General features: G+C 43.8%; 1 protein-coding gene across 3 annotated transcripts in view; it reads left to right on the forward strand.

Moving 5' to 3' along the window:
- Positions 1-23,285, forward strand: part of NOL4L (nucleolar protein 4 like) — a 499,130-nt gene that overhangs the window by 272,029 nt on the left and 203,816 nt on the right. For all 3 annotated transcript variants that reach the window (XM_033962718.1, XM_033962719.1, XM_033962720.1), the window contains one exon: positions 16,625-16,753. In XM_033962718.1, the coding sequence (XP_033818609.1) occupies positions 16,717-16,753 (37 nt within the window). In that variant the 5' untranslated portion in view covers positions 16,625-16,716. The remainder of the gene's footprint in view (positions 1-16,624; positions 16,754-23,285) is intronic.

Here is a 23,285-nt window from a genome sequence, read left to right on the forward strand (position 1 = left end):
TTAATTGGCTAAGGAGAGAGTGATGTAGCAGAACAGGAAATGCAGCACTGAAGAACGGAAGGTACTCTCTCCAGCAGTGTCATGGAAGTTTGTAAACAACTAACAGCAAGTAGTATCCTATTTTAAATTCAAACAGTTTTTATTGATACAAATATCATCAAATACAATAATACAGCATCAAAAAAACATCAATATGCATCAATTATTAATAAACATAATAAAAGACAAATTCCAATATCAATAAACCCCACTTATCTATATGAGTTTGAACCTTTACTTTCCCTCTCTATACCCACCCCTTCCCACCCAATAGTACTCTCTACCCATTGTTACCCTTCCCACCCAATAGTACTCATAAATAAAGAAATCTAACTTAAAATCTCATTACAGCCCTTAGGGTACAAAACTTGCAAATAAATACAGCATCAAAAGACATCAATAATACATCAATTATTAATATACATAATTAAAAAAATAAATAAATTCCAATATCATTAAACCCCCACTTATCTATATGAATTTGAACCTTAACCATCCCTCTCCACACCCACCCCTTCTCATCCAATAGTACTTTCTACCCAATGTTACTCTCTTCATTTAACTTAATAAAAAGCCCAATTAAGAGATCCAACTTAAAATCGCATTACGACCCTTAGGATGCAAATCTTGCAAATATAAATCCCAAATTTGTATAAATAACATCTTTCACTTTCTTACAATTCCTGCATCTCTAGCTTCCCACATGGCTAACTGATGTAATTGGTTCTGCCAATGCCAGAACCTCGGAGGATCAGGGATCATCCAATATTGTAATATACATTTTCTAGCCAAGAGACTCATTTTTCTACACAACACCCTATTTCCTTTTGTTAAATGGCCAAGAGCTTCTGGCAAATCCAAAATAAAGAAAGAAGGAGTGACGCGCAATGATCTTCCAATTATTTTTGACATATAATTTATTATTCGCTTCCAGAAGTACTGAATTATGGGACAAAACCAAAATGCATGACCTAATGTATGACTTTCCCTCCCACATTTATGGCACAAAGGAGTAGGAAGACCTCCACTATAAAACAATTGTGTTCGTGTGTAATAGGCACGTAATATAACCCTAAAATATGTTTCTCTTAACCATGAACAAGATGTCACCCCAGGTGTCGCTCTTAAAGTACGGGCAATATCCCAGTGTCTCAAATTAAGTTGTAATTCATTCTCCCATTTATCCCTAAAACACCAGGCAAGGAGGCAGGCAGGCGAGGGCAGAACTTGCAGGGCTCGCTGCCAATTCCAGCGGCGGCGAGCAGGAGAGGAGGAAGGCAAGGGGGACGCGGTGAGCCAGGGGCGGGCGAGAGCTAGCTCCGCCCACCCACACTGCGTCAGCGGCTTCAGCCGGGCTCCCCCTTAAAAGGCAGGGAGCCGCGGCCAGGAGACAAACACCAGGCGAGGAGGCAGGCAGGCGAGGGCAGAACTTGTAGGGCTCGCTGCCGATTCCAGCGGCGGCGAGCAGGAGAGGAGGAAGGCGAGGGGGACGCGGTGAGCCAGGGGCGGGCGTGAGCTAGCTCCGCCCACCCACACCGCGTCAGCGGCTTCAGCCGGGCTCCCCCTTAAAAGGCAGGGAGCCAACGGCGCGCAGCCGTTCGGCGTGCTGCGAAGGCGAGCGGCAAAGGCGCTCGCCTTAGCGGGAGCGCCTTTGCGGAGGTGCCTTAAGGAGAAGCCAGGAGCACAGGCAGCCCAGTAGAGAAATTCCTGAGGTACATTTTCTCTACTTTATTCTCTATTCATTCTCATTCTCTTTCTCTCTCTTCTCTTACAGAACATAGGAAAGAAAACAGAGAAATGGAGGCTGCAGGAATCCAGCAGGGCTACCCAGTATACTGCATCGCATGTCATATGTATGACTACCTCCCCTCTGGGAGGCAGGCATACATATGCAATCGATGCCAGGAACTGGATAGCCTGAAGAGGGAGGTCGGAAGGCTGCAGGTTAGAGTCCAGGAGCTGGAGGGACTCTGCACCATAGAGGAACAGTGTGGGGAAACGGAGGATACTACCAGAGAGAGCCACATCACAGAACAAGTCCGAGAGCTCGAGAAGTTCATAGAGGAGGCCTGGCAGATGGCGGAGGCACAAGACCACCAGCGTATCAGAGGGGAACCGGCAGCTGGAGGTCAGGATCCACCAGACACCATGGGAGTGGGACCTTGCGTAGGGTCTGAAAAAGCGGATGATGGTACCCAACAGGACCTGGCGGAAGGATCAGCGGAGATCCAGCAGAGCCCGGAGGACACGGACCTGAGACCAGAGAGACATCTGAGGAAGGGGAAATCTGCTGTTGTAGTGGGAGACTCAATCCTGCGAGAAGTGGACAGTCACATTGCCGGAGGGAGGGAGGACCGACTAGTGACATGTCTCCCGGGGGCAAGAACAACGGACGTCATCATCTTACACTTATCCACGTTAAACCTCATCTGCCATGTCGAGGCCCATTTCTCGAGCGTGTTTATGTCACTTTGCAGATGTTCGCAATCCTCCTGCGTCTTTACTACTCTGAATAACTTTGTATCGTCTACAAATTTAATCACTTCACTTGTCATACCAATTTCTATATTGTTTATAAATATGTTGAAGAGCACGGGTCCAAGCACCGAACCCTGAGGCACTCCACTAGTGATGCTTTTCCAGTCCAAGTATTGTCCATTTACTCCCACTCTCTGTTTCCTATCCGCCAGCCTATTTTTAATCCATGTGAGTATTTCACTCTTGATTCCATGGCTCGCAATTTTTCGAAGTAGTCATTCATGGGGAACCTTATTGAAAGCCTTCTGAAAATCCAGATATACAGTGTCGACCCATGTCTATCTATCTGTTTACTCCTTCAAAGAAGTGCAGCAAGTTCGTCAAGCAAGACCTTCCTCTGCTGAAGCCATGCTGGCTGGTCTTCATCAGATCGTGTACGTCAAGGTGATCAATGATGCGGTCCTTTATCAGTGCCTCTACCATTTTTCCCGGTACCGAGGTGGGAGTGTGGGTTGGTTCAGGGTTTTTGAGAGGATGTTTTTCTGCTATTGTCCCAGATTTTGAAGTGGTCTATAGCCCCTTTGATTGTGATAACATTGTTTAGGATTACCAAATGGCTCCAGAAAAAGGAGGACACATCGAGTCATCCAGATTTTACTTCCATTGAAAGCAATGAACGTAAAACCCAGATATCTCAATCCATCCTCCTTTTTCTGGAGCCCTATGGTAACCCTAGCATTGCTGAAACTTCTAGCACCTGGGTTGGATGAAGGGGAGGATCTTCACTTTCATGTAGGGGTGGTGGCAGCTCGATTAGTGTTAGCATCCCAATGGAAGCAGTCACTTTGCCCAAACTGCATGGGGGTGGTATGAAATGTACTGTATGACAACATTGAAATATAATAAAGTTAGTCTCTTTGAATGGAGGTGGAGGAAGTTTTTTTTTTAAAGTTCAATATTTTTTATTGGTTTTGTTAATAAACAACAATACAATTATTTGCCAGAGTCTGGAAAAGATAATGAGTCATTGTCAAAAGAAAATGAAAAAAGAACGAGAAAAGACAAAAGATGACAATCAAGAACAAGTGATCTGCTTCTTACAGTATTCCAATATACTATACAGTACAAACATATCAGCATATATACATACATACATACAGAAATCATGTATGTTTAAGCATATTTTCACAGTAATCTGACAGTGGTTGCCATACATCCTCATGCTTGGAGACACTATCATGTTTAATAGCAAAGCTACGTTCATATCTCATAATTAAGCAAACATTATGCCACCATAATGCATGTGATAAAGTTGCAGGATTTTTCCAATTTGTGAATATGAGCTTTAGTGCAATCATAATGAAACATCTAAGTCATTTTGCTTTTGTTCGAGAGAGAGTATCCTGTAACCCATAGTCACCATATATCACAACAGCTATGGATAACTGTACTTTGATACCCAATATCTCAGATATGGTTTTCCATATACCCAACCAGAAAGTATGTATTGCGGACAATGAAAGATCATATGATCTAATTTACCAGCATCAGATTTGCATGACCAGCAGCATTTAACATCAGAATTCGGTAGCTTAGCCAGCTTGCAGGGGGTCCAAAAAGCCCGGTGCATCAAAAACTAAATAGATTGAATAATAGATGCAGAATGAAGTGTTGAAAAAGTGTCTTTCCACAATCTCGACCAAGTTGACAACTGTAAAGTAACACCAGTGTCTTGTGCCCAAACATCACATAATCCCAATGTAGTATGGTATTTAAGGTTAATGAGTAATGTATACCACGTAGTTACATGACCCTTATGTTTAAGCTGCATCAGTTCATATATTTTCAAAATAGAAGGTGTAGCCTGTTTGAGAGAATTCAAGTTATAACCCGCAGTGATAGCATGTCTTAATTGTAACCATCTATAATGATACGTAGGTAATAACTGATATTGCTTACATAAAGTTTCAAATGGAATCCATGAACTATCACAGTATAAATTCACTAAAAATGCAATTCCAGCTCTCTTCCAGGAAGCCCAATTAACAGGTTTATTCTGGATTTTAGGATTATTCCTTAGATAAATGTGAGTCGTGTCTCTGCAATGTGTTTTTAATAGATTATCCATGTCCCTGAGAGCCAATTTAGTAGAAGAGACAGGATCACTTGGTGTGCCAGTGTTGTTTGTGATGAATGTGGAGTGAAAGATATCCTCGTTGTTAACTGCAGCAATTTCTAAATTAACCCAGGCGGGAAAATTTTCATCTGTGTAGTCTGCAATCCAATGCATACCCTGATGAAGTAACATAGCTGAGTGATAGTCAAGAAAACTAGGGAAACGAACTCCACCTTCAAGTTTGTCCCGTTTCAATTTTTGAATGCTGATACGTGGAGTAGAGTTATTCCATAGAAATTTGATAAGTAAGGATTCAATCATTTTGTAAGTCGATTTTTTAAGATATACCGGTATCATACTCAGAGTATAATTTATCACTGGAGATATCATCATTTTAATAGTTTCAAGCCTCCCCCACCAGGATAAGCGAAGTGGTGACCAACGAGACGTCATCCTAGAAACAATATCCAGTAAATGGTCCGTATTGAGTTGAATTATTTCGTCAACAGTTGGTGCAAATAGCACGCCCAAATATTTCAGTCTTCTGCCAGCCCATTTTAACCCCAGTTTTTGGATTGTTGTGCATGCTTCTGGAGCGTTCAACATCATCACTTCAGTTTTGGTAAGGTTTAGCTTATAACCTGACATTAGTGAGAAACACTCTATGACTTGTAAAGCATGAGAAATTGAATCCACAGTTAAGTACAGTAGCACATCATCTGCATAAGCAGATACCTTAATTTCTTTCGTACCAAGACATATACCTTTGAGACAAGGAGCAGTCCTTAAATTTATTAATAAAGGTTCTAATGCCAAGTTGAATAAAAGAGGGGATAAAGGACAGCCCTATCGTGTGCCCCTTCCTGGCTTAAATGGAGTTGAAAATAGACCATTAATGTATTTCCTGGTGAGAGGAGAGAGATAGAGAACACGAAGCATGTTGATAAAGGGAGCAGGAAAACCAAACCACTTAAGGACTTTAAATAGATAAGACCATTCTATCCTATCAAATGCCTTTTCCGCATCCAGGCTTACAGCAACCATGGGATCATCAATTTCATTCGCTTTGATAAAAACATTAAGAAAGGTACGTGTATTATCACTGGAAAATCAGTTAGGCATGAAACCATTTTGATCCATTGCAATAATTTTAGGTAGCACAAGTTGAAGTCTAGTAGCCAAGAGTTTTGCATATATTTTTGCATCAGAATTAATCATTGAGAGTGGTCTGTAATTAGCAACTTTCAAAGGGTCTTTATTCGGTTTAGGAAGGACTATAATAGTAGCTTCCGTAAATGATCCAGTGACATCGTTAGTCTCAATGAGATCATTGAAATATGCAATCATATGAGGCAGTAATTGTTCATGAAAAACAGCATAAAACTCATTTGTTAAGCCATCTGGGCCTGGGGTTTTAGATTTTGCCATAGATTTAATTACTGTATTCAACTCAAAAGCAGTAATGGGTTCACTTAATTTCAGATTATCCAGTTCGTCCGTGGTGTTATGTGGCAGTTTGGCTAAATAGCCCTCAATGTCTCCTTCCGAGTCCAATTCAGTTGTATAGAGCTTGCTGTAGTAACTTTGAAAAGTGGATAAGATGTCTTTAGGATCAGTCAGCAGTGTGTTATCGTCAGATTGCAAGGCTGTAATATTTGTTTTATCCCTCTTGCCCTTTAAGTAATTGGCTAAATTGTGGCCGCATTTATTAGTATCTGCATAATAAGCAGCATGTTGTGAGTAAATTTGATTTGCAGCTACCCTGCTCAAAGAGACATTATATGAAAAACGCTTAGCCCTTAACTCTCTTAGCTTGATTAAGTTGGTAGGGTCAGTGCAATGCTCTCTCTCCAGAGTTTTGATCTCAGCTTCAAGAACAGACAGATCATGCGGTGTTGCCTTTTTTTTGAGGAGGCATATGAAATGATTAAACCTCTTATATACGCTTTGAATGCATCCCAAATAAAAGGCCATCTGGTATCATTAGGAGAGTTATTGATAAAATATTCAGCAATTGCTGACCTAATGTGCTGTTGAAATTCCTCCTCTTGTAAAAGAGAATTGTTAAGTCTCCATTGTCCTTCCCAAATTGCTTTTCCCAAAGGCATTCAGTTGTAACTGAACCAGGGCATGATCTGACACACTGATTTCATTTATGTTAGTAGACCTGATGAAACGCACTAAAGATTGGCTGATTAGGAAGAAATCCAATCTAGAATACGAGTTATGTGGCGTTGAGTAAAAAGTATAATCATTATCATCCAAGTGGGTAATTCTCCAAGCATCCACCATTTTAAATTGAGAGATGACATCCTGAAGTGCAAACCAGTTTTTGGATTTCTTATAGGATATGTTGGATTTCCTATCTTTCAAAGGGTCTTGTATAACATTAAAGTCCCCTCCAATAATGCAATGTCTATCTCTGTTGTCATTCAATATCTCAGCAATATCCGTGAAAAAATTGGTATCATCTAAGTTTGGACCATATACATTAAGTAACATCAATTTTGTGCCAGCTACATCTAAGCATACCTTTATCCACCTTCCCTGCAAATCAGTGGAGTGGGAATGGATAGTAATGTCCTGTCTTTTTCTGATGAACAGTAGCACACCATTCTTTTTCCCCAGCGCAGGAGAATATAAGGCAGGGAAGGCCCAAGGCAGAGAACATTTTTTAGCCTCTGTTTCTGTTAAGTGGGATTCCTGTAAACATACAATATCAGCTTGATATTTAGAAATGTAATTAAAGATTTTTTTCCTCTTTATTGGATTATTGAGCCCTTTGACGTTAAGAGTTAAACAGTGTAAAGGCATAAATACTTTAAAGATTGAATTCTCATAGTAGAAACATTGTCATACAGCATATAATACTTTTCAGATATGTAATAATAAGTATATGTATTGTCATCTACATTCAGAAAAAAAAAGAAGAAAAAAGATAACAGAGCAACAACCCATTAAACATGTAGGCAGTTAAACACGGGATAGTGAGCACCTGGCAGGAGCTCAAACTCAATCCCCGGCCAAGAGTAATAGTAATATAAAAATAACAACACATTCAACCACATTTCAATAGTAATATCATAGAAATAGGAACTATGCAAGTATACACATATCAATCACTCATTGTAGCTACAGTTATATATGTAAGCAGCACACAAGAAAAAATATACTCATCAAGTATTTTCAATACTGCTCGGTGATAGTTTTTCAAGATAATCTGCTAGTTCATCTGGTCTGGTAAAATCCTTGGTGCAGTTGTTTAAGGTGACTCTCATTTTGGCTGGATATAGCATCCCGAATTTGGCTCCAAGTTGCTTCAGTTTGGGGCGATATTCCAATAGTTTTTTCCTTGATTTAACAGTTTGCTTGCATAGATCTGGAACAAACAGGAGCGTGTGGCTTTCAAATTTTATTGGTGCCTGTAGTCGGGCCTGCTGCATTATTTCAAGTACCTGTGTGTACCGGAGCAGTTTCACTATCACTGGCCTCGGATATTTATCAGGGTGCACAGGTTGCTGAGTAGGTATACGGTGCGCTCTTTCAATCTCAAACGCCTGTTTGAAATTTAAGGTAAGCAATTTGGGGAGCATTTCTTCCAAGAATTTGATCATGTCTCTCCCCTCCCGTGCTTCCGGTAGGCCTAGTATCCGAAAATTGCTGCGACGTGATCGATTTCCGTAATCCTCCAGGTCGGACTCCAATTGTGAAATTCGTTTTACCTGACGTTGGATCATTTTGATATTCTCAGCGTTTACCGCGATTTTGTTTTCAGCGGTGTCCATTCTATTATTTAAATCAGCAATCTCCGATTTGAAAGTCGAGATTTCAACAAGAATTTCATCCGTCACATTCTTGTTATCCGCCATGAGGGAGCGGAGGGCGCGCAGCTCTTCTAACAACGAGGCCGCAGTGACATCATCTATTTTGAGCGGCGGTTTCGACGGCAAAACCGGCTCTAAACTCCGGCGTTTTCCGGTTTTTACTGAGGCCATACCTTTTATGTGCTAGCCGGTGAGTGATGAAAAATATTCGGAGTGGTTAAATGCGCTGTAATTGAGTCTTCAAAGAAACTCCTACCGGAGCCGCGCGTCTAAGCAACCATTACCAACGCGGCACGCTAGCACCCCCGAGGTGGAGGAAGTTTTAACTTTGGAGGAGGGAGCATGATTGACCTGTGGGAGGTGGCATATTTGGAGAAATCTGAGGGAGTATGTTATTGTATAGCTGAGTGGGAGAATGGAGGAAGGGGGTGGTGACGTTTGGCTTTTGTTGTTTTCCCCTTTTTTTCTTGTGAGTGTGTATGGAAGAAACCATGTGCATCCACTTGGCATAAAGCAGTTTATCCCAGGCAGGCAGCATATTCTTACATGTGGGTGATGTCATCCACGGATCCTAAGTACGGAAGGCCCCAAGTGCATCACCACTTTAAGAACTTTAGAAAGTTTGTGACCGACCGCACCATGCAAGCGTGAATGCTTTCCTGCCTGACGTAGGCTTGTGGCTCCTCAGTTCAATGTTTTCTGCGGATCTGTTCAGTTGCATCATTGAACCTTGGTTCATATTTTGTGCTAGCCTTCCCGCTCGCATGTAATTTTCTTCTTATTTCTTTTCTCGCTTCACTGTTTTTTTCTTAAATAAAAAAGGATTTAATATTTTTTTTCCGCGCTTTCAATGGTGGGACCCTTTTTCCCTCCTCAGCCTTTCGCATTTGATTTGGCTGAGGCGGTGTTTCCTAATTTGATGTCCCGATCGGTTTTTTTGGGGTTTTTTTTCGTTTCAACAGTTTTATTGTGAAGCAAACACACAAACAGTACGAAAACAGCCAAATAATATCCAAGGATAAAATACACAGCAAGGCAGGAAAGCAGTACAAATTGCATATCTCAGAACACAGCGAATGCAGGAGAGCAGAAAAAAAACAGCACAAGAAACCTGAAGAGTCCCTCCCTCAAGAGAGGAAGGTCAAAATCCAACAAAGTGCCTGCCGCAAAACAATAAACTAAAAAAGAAAAAGAGAAGAAAAAGGCATAAACTCTGTCTGTGAGCCCACCTCCAAATTTTTAATAAGCCCCCCTCAAATCGCACCCCAGAAAAAAGAAAAAAAAGAGAGCAAACCCCCCGTCCCATTCCTTCCAACCCCCCTCCCCTCAGCGACTGGAGAAGTAAAATCAGACCAGCATTACAGAAGGTTAACCTCAGCCAGGACAGTTCCCAGAGCAACTCATACAGCCAACAAGAGCCCCCACAGACTCCCTCCCACCACTCTCAACTCATAATGGGCCAGTTCTCGGAGGGACCGCTTCCAGCTCAGGAGCTCTAGTGCTGCCCCGTCCATCCACACACGGAGCACTCCCCTCTTGGCCACCAGTATAGCAACATAAATGAAACGCCAATGGTCCTCTCCCAGTCCCTGATCCATCAGCTCTGCATCATGGCCCACAACCAAAATCCCATAGGACCACTGATCCGGCACCCCCAGGATCTTGACAATAAGGGCCCAGAACAGGACATTCAATGAGCATGTGCTAAAGGGTCCTGAACAGATGCCCATATTTCACACAATCAACGGATTCCCAGAGACCCGCCCTCACCCCCTGCATCTTAGTAAAGTAAGAGCGATGGAGCAACTTAAACTGAAGCTGCTGCAAAGAAGCATTGCGTGCCCCCCTAGAAATATTAGAAAAGCAGGTCTGAAGCACCCCGGGAGAAATTTCCTCCCCCAAGTCTAGGGACCTTTTAGAAGCCAGAGAGATCAACTGAGTGTCCTCCCTCTCAATCCGCGCTGTCCCATACCAAAAAGACAAGGAGTTAAGCGCTGTGGGTAAGGACAAAAAAATGTGATCCACCTTCAGGAATTGATCGCTCCTCGGCTGACACCAAAGATTGGCCCGGTAGTAATGACGCAGCTGTAGGTATGCAAAAAAAGGCATACGAGGCAGAGCCTAGGTGGTGCGGAGCAATTCAAATGAAGGGAAAGACGGAGATGGAGATCCCAAATAAGGCACATAAATCAAACAGATGCTCTCCATACCGCTCCCCTATACCCCCTTAGGCCCCCACCCAGGCAGAAAATCAGGGCTATGGCTAAGCTGCTGGGAGGCCCAATTGCCTTGTCCCTTGCCAATCCGATGACACCACCAAGATAGCGCTTTCTCAAGGGAGTCAGCCACACCGAATGAATACCAAAACGAATACATCTCCACCGCGGGCAAGCAAGACAGGCCAACACCTTAAAAGGAGCCATCCAAGAGTCGAAAAGTCCCGCCGGAGCAAAACGCATCCCAACAGTAAAGAGTTTGTGAATCCATCTCATGAGAGCAGCAAGATTATACAAGCAGAGATCTGGCAAGGCCAATCCCCCCTATCTCGGTGTTGGGTAAGCTTCCACCAGCCTATATGCGCTTGCTTGTTGTGCCAGATAAACGAGCCATTAAACAACCAGTAAGAACATTCATCCGTACGGCGAATCCAAAGAGGAATCATTTGTAAAGGGTAAAGCAGCTTAGGAAGCAAGACCATTTTCACAAGGGCAATTCTACCCGCCAATGAGAGGGGCAAATCCCCCCAATGAGCACAATAGTCCTTCAAAAGCTGCAATTTATCCGAGATATTACATTTATAAACGCTAGACCACTCCGCACTAAGGAAGATTCCCAAATACTTGAGTTCCCCTCCAGCCCATCGAAACGGAAAGGCCAGGTCCTGGCGCAATTCACAAAGAGAGGATACAGGCATAGCCTCAGATTTATCAAAATTTATACAAAGGCCTGAAAAGGAGCCAAAAGTCTCAATGAGAGTGGTCAGATGGGGAATCGTCTCTTGTGCTTTGCCCACGAACAGTAACATATCGTTAGCAAAGAGATCAACTCAGCACCTACCCGAATCCCTGTAATATCCAGGATGGTCCTGAATCCTGATTTTATGAGCCAGGGGTTCTAGAGACAAAATAAATAAAAGCAGGGATAGAGGGCAACCCTGCCTTGTACCCCAATGCATCCGGAACAATTCAGTACGCTGTTTGTTGATAAGCAATTGGGATGTAGGAGCAGTATACAAACTAACAAGCCATTGATGAAACGGACCCACTATACCAAACTGTTGCACACCCAGAATAAATAAGACCAAGTCACCTTATTGAAGGCTTTCTCTGCATCTAAACTGGCCAGGAGGGGGTCACCCCCTTTGCCCATACCCTCCCAAAGTGCTACTAAAGCCCTAAGGATATTAGAAGAGGCAAAGCGCCCGGGCACGAAACCTACCTGATTGGCATGTACCAAGGAAGGGACCACATGGGCTAGCTGGTCCGCCAGTATAGCCGTGAGGATTTTCATATCTTGATTTAACAAAGAAATAGGCCGGTAAGATCCCACCAATTCAGGATCCCGGCCTGGTTTCTGCAAGACCACCACATGGGCATGGCTTTGCTCCGGGAGTATACGACCAGTAGACTGAATGTCAGCATACATAGCCACCAGGGCTGGGATCTCAAGATTTTGTAAAACTCAGGTCCCATACCATCAGGTCCAGGAGCTTTCACCAGTTTCAATTTTCCCACAGCAGTCATAACCTCCTGACATGAAATAGGGGCATTTAACAACTGCAGCTGGGCATCAGACACCTGAGGGAGGGTAAGATTGTGAAAGAAAGAGTCGCGGGCTACCATATCATAAGGGCCAGGACTATAAAGCTCCTTATAGAAGCGAACAAACTGATCTTGAATCGCTTTCTCCTCAGTGTGGACAGAAAGCTGTGAGAGGAGATCGCCCTTAGGGAGATGCAATTGTCTAGTAAGTGACACCAACTCCACATCTTGCTGGTGGCGCTGACGGACCGTATACGTGATAATCTGACCCCTCAAGTACGCCTTCCCAGCATCCCAGAATATAGTATCAGACATCTCCCCACCCAGATTGGTAGCATAGTACTCTGCCCATGCTTCTGTGAGGTAGGTATGAAACTTTTTATCCAGATAAAGAGTGGGGTTAAGGCACAAGATACGGTCAGAAACACGGTCATGCCATTTCAAAGTAAGAGTAACAGCAGCATGATTACTGAAAGGGACCTCAACTATGCGAGTTTGGACCACCCTCCCAACAGAATGGGACAAAAGTAAGATATAATCCAACCAAGAATGCGAATGATGTACCCCAGAGTAAAAGGTAAAGTCTACCTGTCCCGATCGGTTTTAAAAAGTGCGGCAGGTGCCAACGAACTATTTCAATGATAGACCCGTACAGTTGGTGTTTACAGTGCTTTGCACCGGAACACCGCATTGACTCATGCACGTGCTGTTCCACCTTAAAAAAGCGCACCTTAAAAAAAGTCACTGCCTTCAACAAAAACAACTTTTAGGTGCCGCTATGGAAGAAGTTCAATCTTCACCTTCAACTTCTAGGGCACTGACTTCAAAGACACCGGAAGCAAAGGCACTGCTTTCCACTACACCGCCGGTAAAGGTACCACATTCTAAGGCACCACCAGTGAAGGCATCATCATACTTGGCACCGCCTTCTACTGCAGAGTCACAATCTCTCACTCCTTCAGGTAAGCCAACAAGAAAGTCACCAGTCTCCCAGGTGGGGTGGGCCACTAAGGCATTGAGTCCAGTCATGCCTCAAGTTCAAGTTTCTTTATTTTTGATATACCATCTATCAAAACAAGTGTCTAAATGGTATACAATATAAAAAGATTGAAGAAAACAATTAAAATAGGTAAATAAAAGCAATATTTTATCAAATATTAAAAAATACTAGACGGATTCACATTGATGAAATTGAAAAAAAGGGAAGTTGGGGAGGGAAAGAGTTTTAAAAATACATTGAAGTAAAATTAGTAAAAAAGGAAGGTAAATGGGGAGTGGTAAAACATTAGGATGGGGATCACTTCAGAAGAAGTGTTTGGTGTTTCAAGGCTTCACAAGAGTTAAAGGTTTGAGAAGCAGAAACTGGTACTAGAGAGTAAAGGCGTCTTTAAAGAGAAAAGTTTTAAGTTTGGCTTTAAATTTTTCAAGAGAGTTCTCTAATCGAAGATCTAATGGGAGGGTATTCCACAGAGAGGGGGCGGTGACTGAAAAAATGGATTTGCGAGTAGTATTGTAAAATAGTTCACATATTGACGGTATGGAAAGTAGGTTTTGATTGTTAGATCGGAGGGCCCTGGATGATGAGTATGGGATCAAAAGTTTATCTATGAATACCGGTTGGTTAGAGTTTTTTGTTTTAAAGGTGAGGAGGAGTATTTTATAGGTGAGGCAATGAGTGATGGGTAGCCAATGTGCTTTGCGGAGGAGAGGAGTGACCTGGTCAAATGACAACCCCTTTTGCCCAGTTGGGGCATCCTGCTTCCAAGAGAATGATATCCAACTGGTTGGTTGCATGCATCTCATTCTGTTATGCTCAGGCTGGGCTGCAACTGGAGAGTTGGATCACAGCCCATAAAGTCCGAGCAATGGCAGCTTCAATAGCTTTTTCTCTGTTCCACTCCTCTAAAGGAAATCTGCAAGGCTGCCACTTGGTCCTCGGTTCATACATTCACCTCACATTGCTGTCTGGAGTCTTTTTCCAGACAGGATGGGCACTTCAGCCAAACAGTATTACAGAATTTATTTTCCTAAAGAAAGGCCAACTCTCTCTCCATCCCATTCTAGTTAGCTTGGAGGTCACCCACATCTGAGAATATGCTGCTTGCTTGTCCTGGAATAAAGCACAGTTACTTACCATAATAGGTGTTATCCAGGGACAGCAGGCAGGTATTCTCACAACCCACCCACCTCCCCTGGTTGGCTTCCTAGCTGGCTATCTGAACTGAGGAGCCGCGCATCTACGTCAGGCGGGAAGGCACTTGCACATGTGTGGTGCAGTCGATTGTAAACTTTCTAAAGTGGCGATGCACTTGGGACCTACCATACCGGGGCTCCGTGGATGACATCACCCACATGTGAGAATATCTTCCTACTGTCCCTGAATAATACCTATTATGATAAGTAACTGTGTTTTCACGACACGTGGTTTGTGGCCTGGCCGCCGCAGAGGATATTCCCTGCCCGTCAGTAGAAGCTGCTGCCACTAGAGATCCCTGCCTTCCTGTTCCCCCCCTTGAAGCTGCTGAAAGTGGCTGACCTTGAAACCTCATCTTCGACGTAAGAGTTAACGTCAGAGGGAAAGCTTATGGGTCAGCCACCTGCAGCATGTGAATCACTGTTCGTGCCGTCCCTGCACGGAGTTCAATGGGGGCGGAGGTAGCGAGTGCGGCTCCAACAAGTAACTGGTCGGCTTTGGGTAGGGGGTGCAGGCAGGGAGGTAGAGATCCCCAGCAGTGGCTTCAGCGGGGTCTGGTGAGCATGCAGGAATCCCCAGCGTACAACTTAATTTTGGGACAAAGGGGGGGAGGGGAAGGGGGCACAAACTTGACACAGAAGGAAGGGAGGAGGCATGAACATGGGACATAGAATGGACGAAGGTAGGGGGCACTAACTTGTGACAAGAGGGAGGGAATAGAAAGGGAGAATTGTTGGGCATGAGTGTGTGAGTGAGAGATGGTGACATGAGGAAAGGAAGAAAGGAGAATTGGCATAGAGAGAGAAAGAGGAGTGAGGTAGACATGCATGGGGAAGCCACTGCTTGCCTTGTATTGGTAGCATGGAATATTGCTACACCTTGGGTTTTGGCCAGGTATTAGTGACTTGGATTGGCCACCGTGAGAATGGGCTACTGGGCTTGATGGACCATTGGTCTGACCCAGTAAGGCTATTCTTATGTTTTTATGAGAGGGAGAAATGTTATATGGTGGTGGAAAGGGACCAGAGGGACAGACTGAAGGAGATGTAAGGTAGAGGAATGTTGGACATAGTGATGGAGGGAGAGATGTGGCATGGTGTTGGAGAGGGGTGATAGAAGGAGAAATGGGGTTGGTAGGCAGTGGTGAAAAATGCTGCACATAATCTGTGGGATGAGAGGGAGAAATGTTGGATGTGGCAATAGAGAGAGTGAGAGAGATGCCTGAATATCTCAAGACAGATGGACAGTGAGAGAGAGAGATGGGGACATGTTGCCAATAGGGGTGGAGGAGAAAGGAAGAAAAGTTGAACTCACGACGGAAAGGGATTGAGGTCCGGAGGAGAAGAAGCATGCAGGAGGCAGAAAGAAAGAAATATTGGATGCACAGTCAGAAGGAAGTGCAACTAGAGACTCATGAAATCACCAGACAACAAAGAAAGGAAAAATGATTTTATTTTCAATTTAGTGATCAAAATGTGTCAGTTTTGAGAATTTATATCTGCTGCCTATATTTTGCACTACATTTGTCTACTATTTTTCGATAGTTGTTACTGAGGTGACTGCATATTTTAAAGTCATCTGCTTTGACATCTTTGAAAAAAAACAGAATATAAATGATAATTAACATTTTTTTCTGCATACAGTGTGCTTTGTGTTTTTTTTAATTTTGTGGTTACCATTATATATTAATAAGATTATATTGTGTGTATATGAAAAATGGCTGGAAGAAATTGCATTACAATTAGTACTATTATTGGGGTAAAATAAGGGGCGGAACTTGGGTGGGTCTGGGGCGGAGCTTGAGCAGGGGTATTCCATTGGTATTTGTTAAGCTTAGGGGGTACTTGGCTTGAGAAACACTGGTGTAAAGGATTTGGTGGTGTTTATTTATAGTTATAAGTTTATTTCTTTGTTGTATTCATTGACAATAAAATAAAAATGAAAGTTAAAAAAATATAGTGATGAACAGGAAGTATTTCTATTAAGTGTTACTGCTCCTATCTCTCCTGTGGTGGATTAATTATTATCAATGCTTGCACTATCAGCCAGCTTGTCACCAGTGATTCATTAACCATCTCAAAATTTTTGATCAGCATTGGGAAACTGATAAGTGAAAATCATGTGACCTGAAGTTAAGATGCTATGGATTTTGTGCTTTTTCTATTGGATCAAACTTCTCCCTATTTTATTGTCTTTTATGGTTTTCTTTTAGAATTAGAAAATAGTAAACAGTGACACGTTTTATGTGAATGACACCATATGGGCATCAGTTGATCATTGTGGGAGCTCTGGAAAAAAACGAGAATGAGAAGCCCCCAGAACCTTCACATCCAAGAGGAGGGTAAGAGACAATACTTGTTTCACATTAATTGTAGCTTAAAAGAGGAAGCAAATGTAGAACCATTTGAGAGGGTGTCGCAGTGGTTAAAGCTACAGCCTCAGCACCCTATGGTTGTGGGTTCAAACCTATGCTTCTCCTTGTGACCCTGGGAAGCCACTTAATCCTCCTATTGCCCCAGGTACATTAGATAGATTTTGAGCCCATCAGGACAGACAAGGAAAATGCTTGAGTACCTGAATAAATTCATGTAAACTGTTCTGAGCTCCCTTGGGAGAACGGTATAGAAAATTGAATAAATAAATAAATAAAATTAACCACAGTGTGCAGAGTCAGTGAACAGAAATCTGTATGATGTCAGTATACACAGAGATGATATCCTCCGACCCATACTTTTAGACCAAGTTTCTGTAAAACCTTTTAATATCCCTCCTGATGTTCTTCCCTAAATGTTTTTCCTTTTTGGTTATTTTATTTTAAACAAATGTAATTTATCCTTGTATTCCTTATGTATCTTCAAATAACTATAGATAAGATTGTATGTTTTTATTGTTTAAATGGTTATTGGTCCCCCCCCCAAATTACTATTGTTAAACGCATTGAATTATTTGATATTGCGTTCAAATCAAAACCTTATAAAACTTGAAACTTAATAATAATAATAATAAGACAGCATGCAGCAATATGGATGCTTTGCTCAAATGATAGTAACTTTTGACCAATATATAGCCTTTTTTATCCTGATACTGATTAGTACTGCCCCTAGTCCTACTTTTGAGGCATCATTTGCACTGTTTGTTTAGGAAAATTGAAGAATAGTTTGATGGGAGAATGTGGCTGTTGACAGTAGATTTTATCTTAGTTAAGTTGTACTGGAGAATTTTATGTACATGATATTAATTCAGCCTGTGCAGAGGTATTCCTGAAGTGGAGCTTGAATGAGGTTTGAACTAGCACACAAAACACTATGGGCTCCTTTTACTAAGCTGCGATAACGATTTTAGCACGCGCTTAGCGCGCACAGAATTGCCGCATACGCTAGACGCTAATGCCAGCATTGATCAGCATTAGTTCTAGCTGTGTAGCGCAGGTTTAGCATTTGCTAAAATTCTGCGTGCGCTAAAAACGCTATCGCAGCTTAGTAAAAGGAGCCCTATATAAAAATATGCACATGAAATATGCCAGGAAATTTGTACATATTAAATAACAGGTGTAAATATGTTAATGTGCACTTTATGTGGTGTAATTTTCAGTGAGAAAGCATGTACATAGTATTGTATGAGAATTGAGAAGGGTGAAGGCTACACTCCCTTGTGCCACGTCCTCAGAATGTATGTGTATGTCTTACCCTCAATATCAGCTTGTTGACTCTCAGAATAGGATAAGCATCTAGTTTTTAAACCTCTATCTAGTTAGGAACCAATGCTGTAGGGGCCGCCAATTCCTCCATGACTCTTCAGTGATAAGTCACTGGAGCATAGGTTTTACCTCATGAAATACTGCTGCTCTTTTAGCTGTAGAGATCTAGCTGGACTATTGTTTAAAAATTGTTTCAGGATCTCTGTACATGATTTTATTACTACTACTACTACTACTATCATGAATATCTCTTGTCTCTCATTATTGGGTTTTCTGATCCCATTGATAACCTGAGAGGTTTTTTCCAGTTTTACCTGGGGGTTCCTTGGCTTTGTTGTAGGTTCAGGCCTAAAATTCTCTGCTTAGACTTCCTCAGTTATTAGGTTGTATTCCTGAACCTTCATGTAGCCAATCTATTCCCACAAGAAGTCGTGTAGAGAGCCTCATTATAATTTTTTGCTCCACCTCCCATCTCTCTGAGCTGTCCTCCAACTCCACAGTTGTCTCTCTACACGTGAGATAGTAGGAGCCAGTCTCTTCTGCTCGTGTTGGTTTATCCTTTCTTTTTAGGTTTTTCTATCTGTGATGCTTTTGCTGATGTAGAGACTCATAGTTCTGAGACACATCTAGCTGTGGTAGAGCTCAGATTCTGAGGTCAGAAGTCTGTAGCCAAGGGGAAGACTGCTTTGCAGTGCACTCGGTTGGCGTGCATTAACTATTTGGGAGCTCGGGGACCGATACCGTGGGAGCAAGGCTTACCCCAGGTTCTGTCCACAGTGGGCTTGAGTGCAGGCTGCGTGGCTCCATGGCAATTTTATCCAGAATTGGTAATGACTGTGTTTCATCTCCCCAGTTCCGTGCGCAAGTTTCAGTGGGGTTTGAGAGGCAGTCCGAAGATAGTCCGGTTTGAGGCAGAAGTTCTCCCAGTAAGCTAACTGCAGCTTCAGTACAGGCAGCTCCCAGCATCTGCATGGCAAAATGAGTATAAGGCTGATAGCCTTAAAAGGGGGGGGAGGGCCTGTAAAATTGTTAATCCCAGGACAAGCAGGTAGCATATTCTCACATGTGGGTGACGTCATCTATGAAGTCCTGATGCGGACAGCTACAAAAGCAATCTTGCTTTAAGAACTGTAGAAAGTTCACGATTGACCACACCGCACATGTGTGAGCGCCTTCCTGCCCGATGCAGGGCACGTGTCTCCTCAGTTTCTGTTTTTCCGCAGAGCTAAGTCGGCTTTTCAGCTGTTTTTTGTTTTATTGCCTTGCCTTCCTGCTCACACGTATTTTTTCTTTACTTATTATGTTTACCGTATATACTCGACTATATGTAGATCCGAATATAAGTCAAGACCTCCTTTCCCCCCAAAAGGAAGAAAAAAAATAAAATAAAAATAAAGGTTTACTCGAATATAAGTCGGGCGGCTTAATATTCAAGTGCCCTGCCCTGTCAGGCTCTGCACCCAGCCCCCTTCCCTCCCTCCCCTATCTGGCACTGCACCCATCTCCCTTCCTGCCAGGCACTGCACCCAGCACCCTTCCCTCCTCTGGCAGGCTCTGCACTCAGCACCCTTCCTTTCCTCCCCCTCTCCCTCCCTCCCGGTCAGGCTCTGCACCCAGCACCTTTTCTTGCTTCCCCCATCCAGACCCCATTCTCCCTCCCTCTCAGACTCTGCACCCTGCCTCCCTCACTGCCCTAGCCTCATCTGCCAATCCCCAGTGGAGGTGCAGTGGGCAGGAGCGAACTTTCCATGTCCCTGTCCCGCTGCTAACCAGCTTCTGCGAGTTTCTTCGGCCGCTGAGCGGGAGCCAGTAAGGAAGATACTCAGCACTGAGCAGCAGCGCCAAATCACGCTCCTGCTCGTGTTGCTCAGCAGCCAAAGAAACTCGCGGCAGCCAGTTAGCAGCGGGGCAGGAACTTGTAAAGTTCGCTCCTGCTCACTGTACCTATATCTGGGATCGGCAGATGAGGTATGAGGCTAGGGCAGGAAGGGGAACAGGGTGCAGTGCCTTTTGGAAGCAGCCTGCAATAATTCAGGGAGGGGGTGTTGGCTGGAATATAAACCGGTTGAATATAAACCAGTTTTTGGGCCCAAAAATCCTGGTTTATAGTCGAGTATATGCGGTATTTCTTTAATGTTGTTCTTTCAATTTAAACCCCCCCCCCAAACTATGAGTTTTTATTTGCCTCGCGGGCTCTTGTCAGCAGGACCTAGTTTCATCGCCTCAACCTCGGATTAAATTTTGGCTGTGGCGGTTCCCTTGTCGATGTCCTGTTTTGGGGGGGAATCTTAACCTGTCTTCAAGAACAATGGAGGACTATGTCACAAATCATTATGGCATTGAGTTTATTTGTGCTGACTTTACTGCAACCACCTGGCATTTCGCCTAATTTCACGAGGGTTGCATCATATTTCTAGCCCCTCTTTAGGCGAGACGTGACACTGTGGATACCAGCATGCAAGCCTAATGGGTATCAGTGTCTTACATCAGCATCGACTGGATCGATGGTACCTCTGGATGTCGATGGTACCTCTGAATGTCGACGTCGATGGTACCGAACCTACAGATGGTGCTGATGGTATCGATGGTACCGAGGCGGTCGGTGGTACTGAGGGTACTGAAGAATGTTCATCATTGCTATCAGTGCTCCTGATCATGATGGCGACACCAGTATGACGAGCATCCACGTCTCAAATATGGGGTCGCTGATGCCGCAGGTACCTCCAACAATCCTAAGTGCCTGCTTACTAGTGCTGCCCGATTTCCGATTTGAATCACCGATTCACTTTGGGTGAATCGATTGAAATCGATTTGATTTTTTTATAAACCCGGCCTGGCCGATTCAGTGACCAACTCTCCTCCCCGTGCCTTCCTAAAGCAGGAGGGGCAGCGCTGCTTCTTGCTAGCCTGCTGCTGCCGCCACTCCTGATTTAGTGGGCGAGGGGGTTCTACCTTGTTCCATGCTTTGGCACTCTTTTCTGCATTCTCCGGCTTCCCCCCAGGACCTCCTACTCTTACTGCAGCCTGATGTCAGAGGAGGGGCAGAACCGCGTCAGAGGGAACGTGCTTCTGAGGACTGTGGCAGCCTACAAGGATCGCGTAGAGCACCAGTGATCCTCTCTGCAGGCTATGGTAAGAGTGGTAGGCTCGGTGGACGCCGGAGGACCTGAAAAGAAGGGGTGGGCCAAGCCTTCAGGGGGGAGGCCTTCGAGGGAGGGGGGCCCAGGTCTAGAAGTACACGGAGGGAGGGAAGGGATAAGGGGTAGTGCCGGACAGGGGGAGCAGGGAAGGGAAGGAGAAGGGGTATTACTGGGCAGGGGGAGGTAAAAGGAAGGGAGAAGAGGTGCTGCTGGACCTAGCAGAAAGGGAGGGAAAGGAAAGGTGCTACACACTGGAAGGAAGGGTGATATGGTGCATGGGGAGAGAGCATGTTGGGTTGGAGGGTGGGAAGGAGGGTTACCACTTGAAGGAAAAGGCAAGGACAGAGAGAGAAAGCGTGTAGGAAGCAGAAAGGATTGGACTCATGGAGAGGGTGAGATGGATGGGGAAGCAGAAAGGAGGGAAGGAGAAATATTACACTGGGGAAGGAGGGAGAGATCCTGATGAAAGGGTAGTTGAGAAAAGGAGAGATGGTGGATCTGGCGATGGTGGGGTCCTTTGCTGCAGCTGTGTGGATGGAGATGGAAAAAGGGAAGATGCCAGACCTCCGGGGGAGGGAAGGGAAATAGAAGGGGAGGACAGAGATGGAAGATGGATGGTTAGCACGGAGAAAGAAGAAAGAAGGAGACCCTGGCAAGCAAGTTAGCAGAAGACAACCAGAGCCTGGGACCAACAAGATTTGAATAATGACCAGACAACAAAAGATAGAAACAATAATTTTATTTTCTGTTTTGAGATTATAATATGTCAGATTTGAAATGTGTATCCTGCTAGAGCTGGTGTTAGACGACAAACGTGAGCTAGGATTTAACAAAAAAAGGAAAGGACTATTTTGTTTTTACACCACAGTGCCAGTGTGGGTAGGATAGGGCAAAGGGGGTGAAGAGGCTATAAAATAAACCCACCAGGATGTTTGAAAAATAAAAAAACACCCATGGGCAGGCTGAATCGAAACAAAATTTTTTCCTTTAATTGGGCAGCACTACTGCTTACTACCTACATAACAATAAAATAAAATAAATATTATATATCTATGTTCAAATCTATTTTATTGAGCACATCAGGAAAACACAGTAAATATACAAGATGAAATGCAAACAAGCTCAAAGTTTACGGTACAAAACCTTTCCCCCAACATCACTCCCCCCCTTCAAGTAATCCCCCGCCCCCCATACGAACCCCTCCAAACCACCCCCCCAGGTCCTCCTTCCAAGTACAACAGCGTAAACAATGATACAGTACAAAATGAGACAGGCATGCCAACTGTAACATGATAATGCAGAAAACCATGGAATCAACAGTTAAGCAAATAGCTGCGAGCCAAGGGAGTCATCATAGTCTAAAAAGGTTCCCAGCTGCGCAGAAAGATGCGCCCTGGAAGAGAGGAAAAGTCCATCACATCTCTTCGTTCCCACATCAGGAGGGTAATCATCCGGCTCCGCCAAATAAAGTAATCCGGCGCTTCACCCTCAAGCCATTTCAGCAAGATGCATTTCAGACCAATGACAGTCCACTTGAGAAAAACAGCAGCCCCCGTTTGACGAGGGTAATAATGGAGAACAGCTCCAAACAAAAACAAAGGAGAGCGTTGAATTGTAATGGTCCAAATACGCTCTACAAAAAGAAAAATGGCATTCCAAAAGGATCAAATATTTGGGCAAGTCCAGAACATATGTCCCAGACCCGCTTCAGGGGCCTGGCATCTAGGGCAAGCAGCTGTCTCACGAAACCCAGAAAGATAAGCCCTCTTAGGAGAAATATACAAATGGAAGACCAACTTATAATGCTGCTCCCAAAAGGTGGTGTACTTGCGAAAGGCAGGCAATCTATGGACAGCCTGCAAAAGCACATCTTCAGGTAACTCTACAGCTAAGTCCTGAACCCAAGAATCCTATAATTTAACATGGTCAAACAAGGGGGACTCATCCTTCAAATGGCGATGATGGAATTTTAGGGGGACAGAAAGTTGGGAACCAATGGAAAAAGCCATAGACAGCATCTCTTGGCACGAAGCCAT

This window comes from Geotrypetes seraphini, chromosome 11, assembly GCF_902459505.1.
Source record: "Geotrypetes seraphini chromosome 11, aGeoSer1.1, whole genome shotgun sequence".
Taxonomy (NCBI): Eukaryota; Metazoa; Chordata; class Amphibia; order Gymnophiona; family Dermophiidae; genus Geotrypetes; species Geotrypetes seraphini.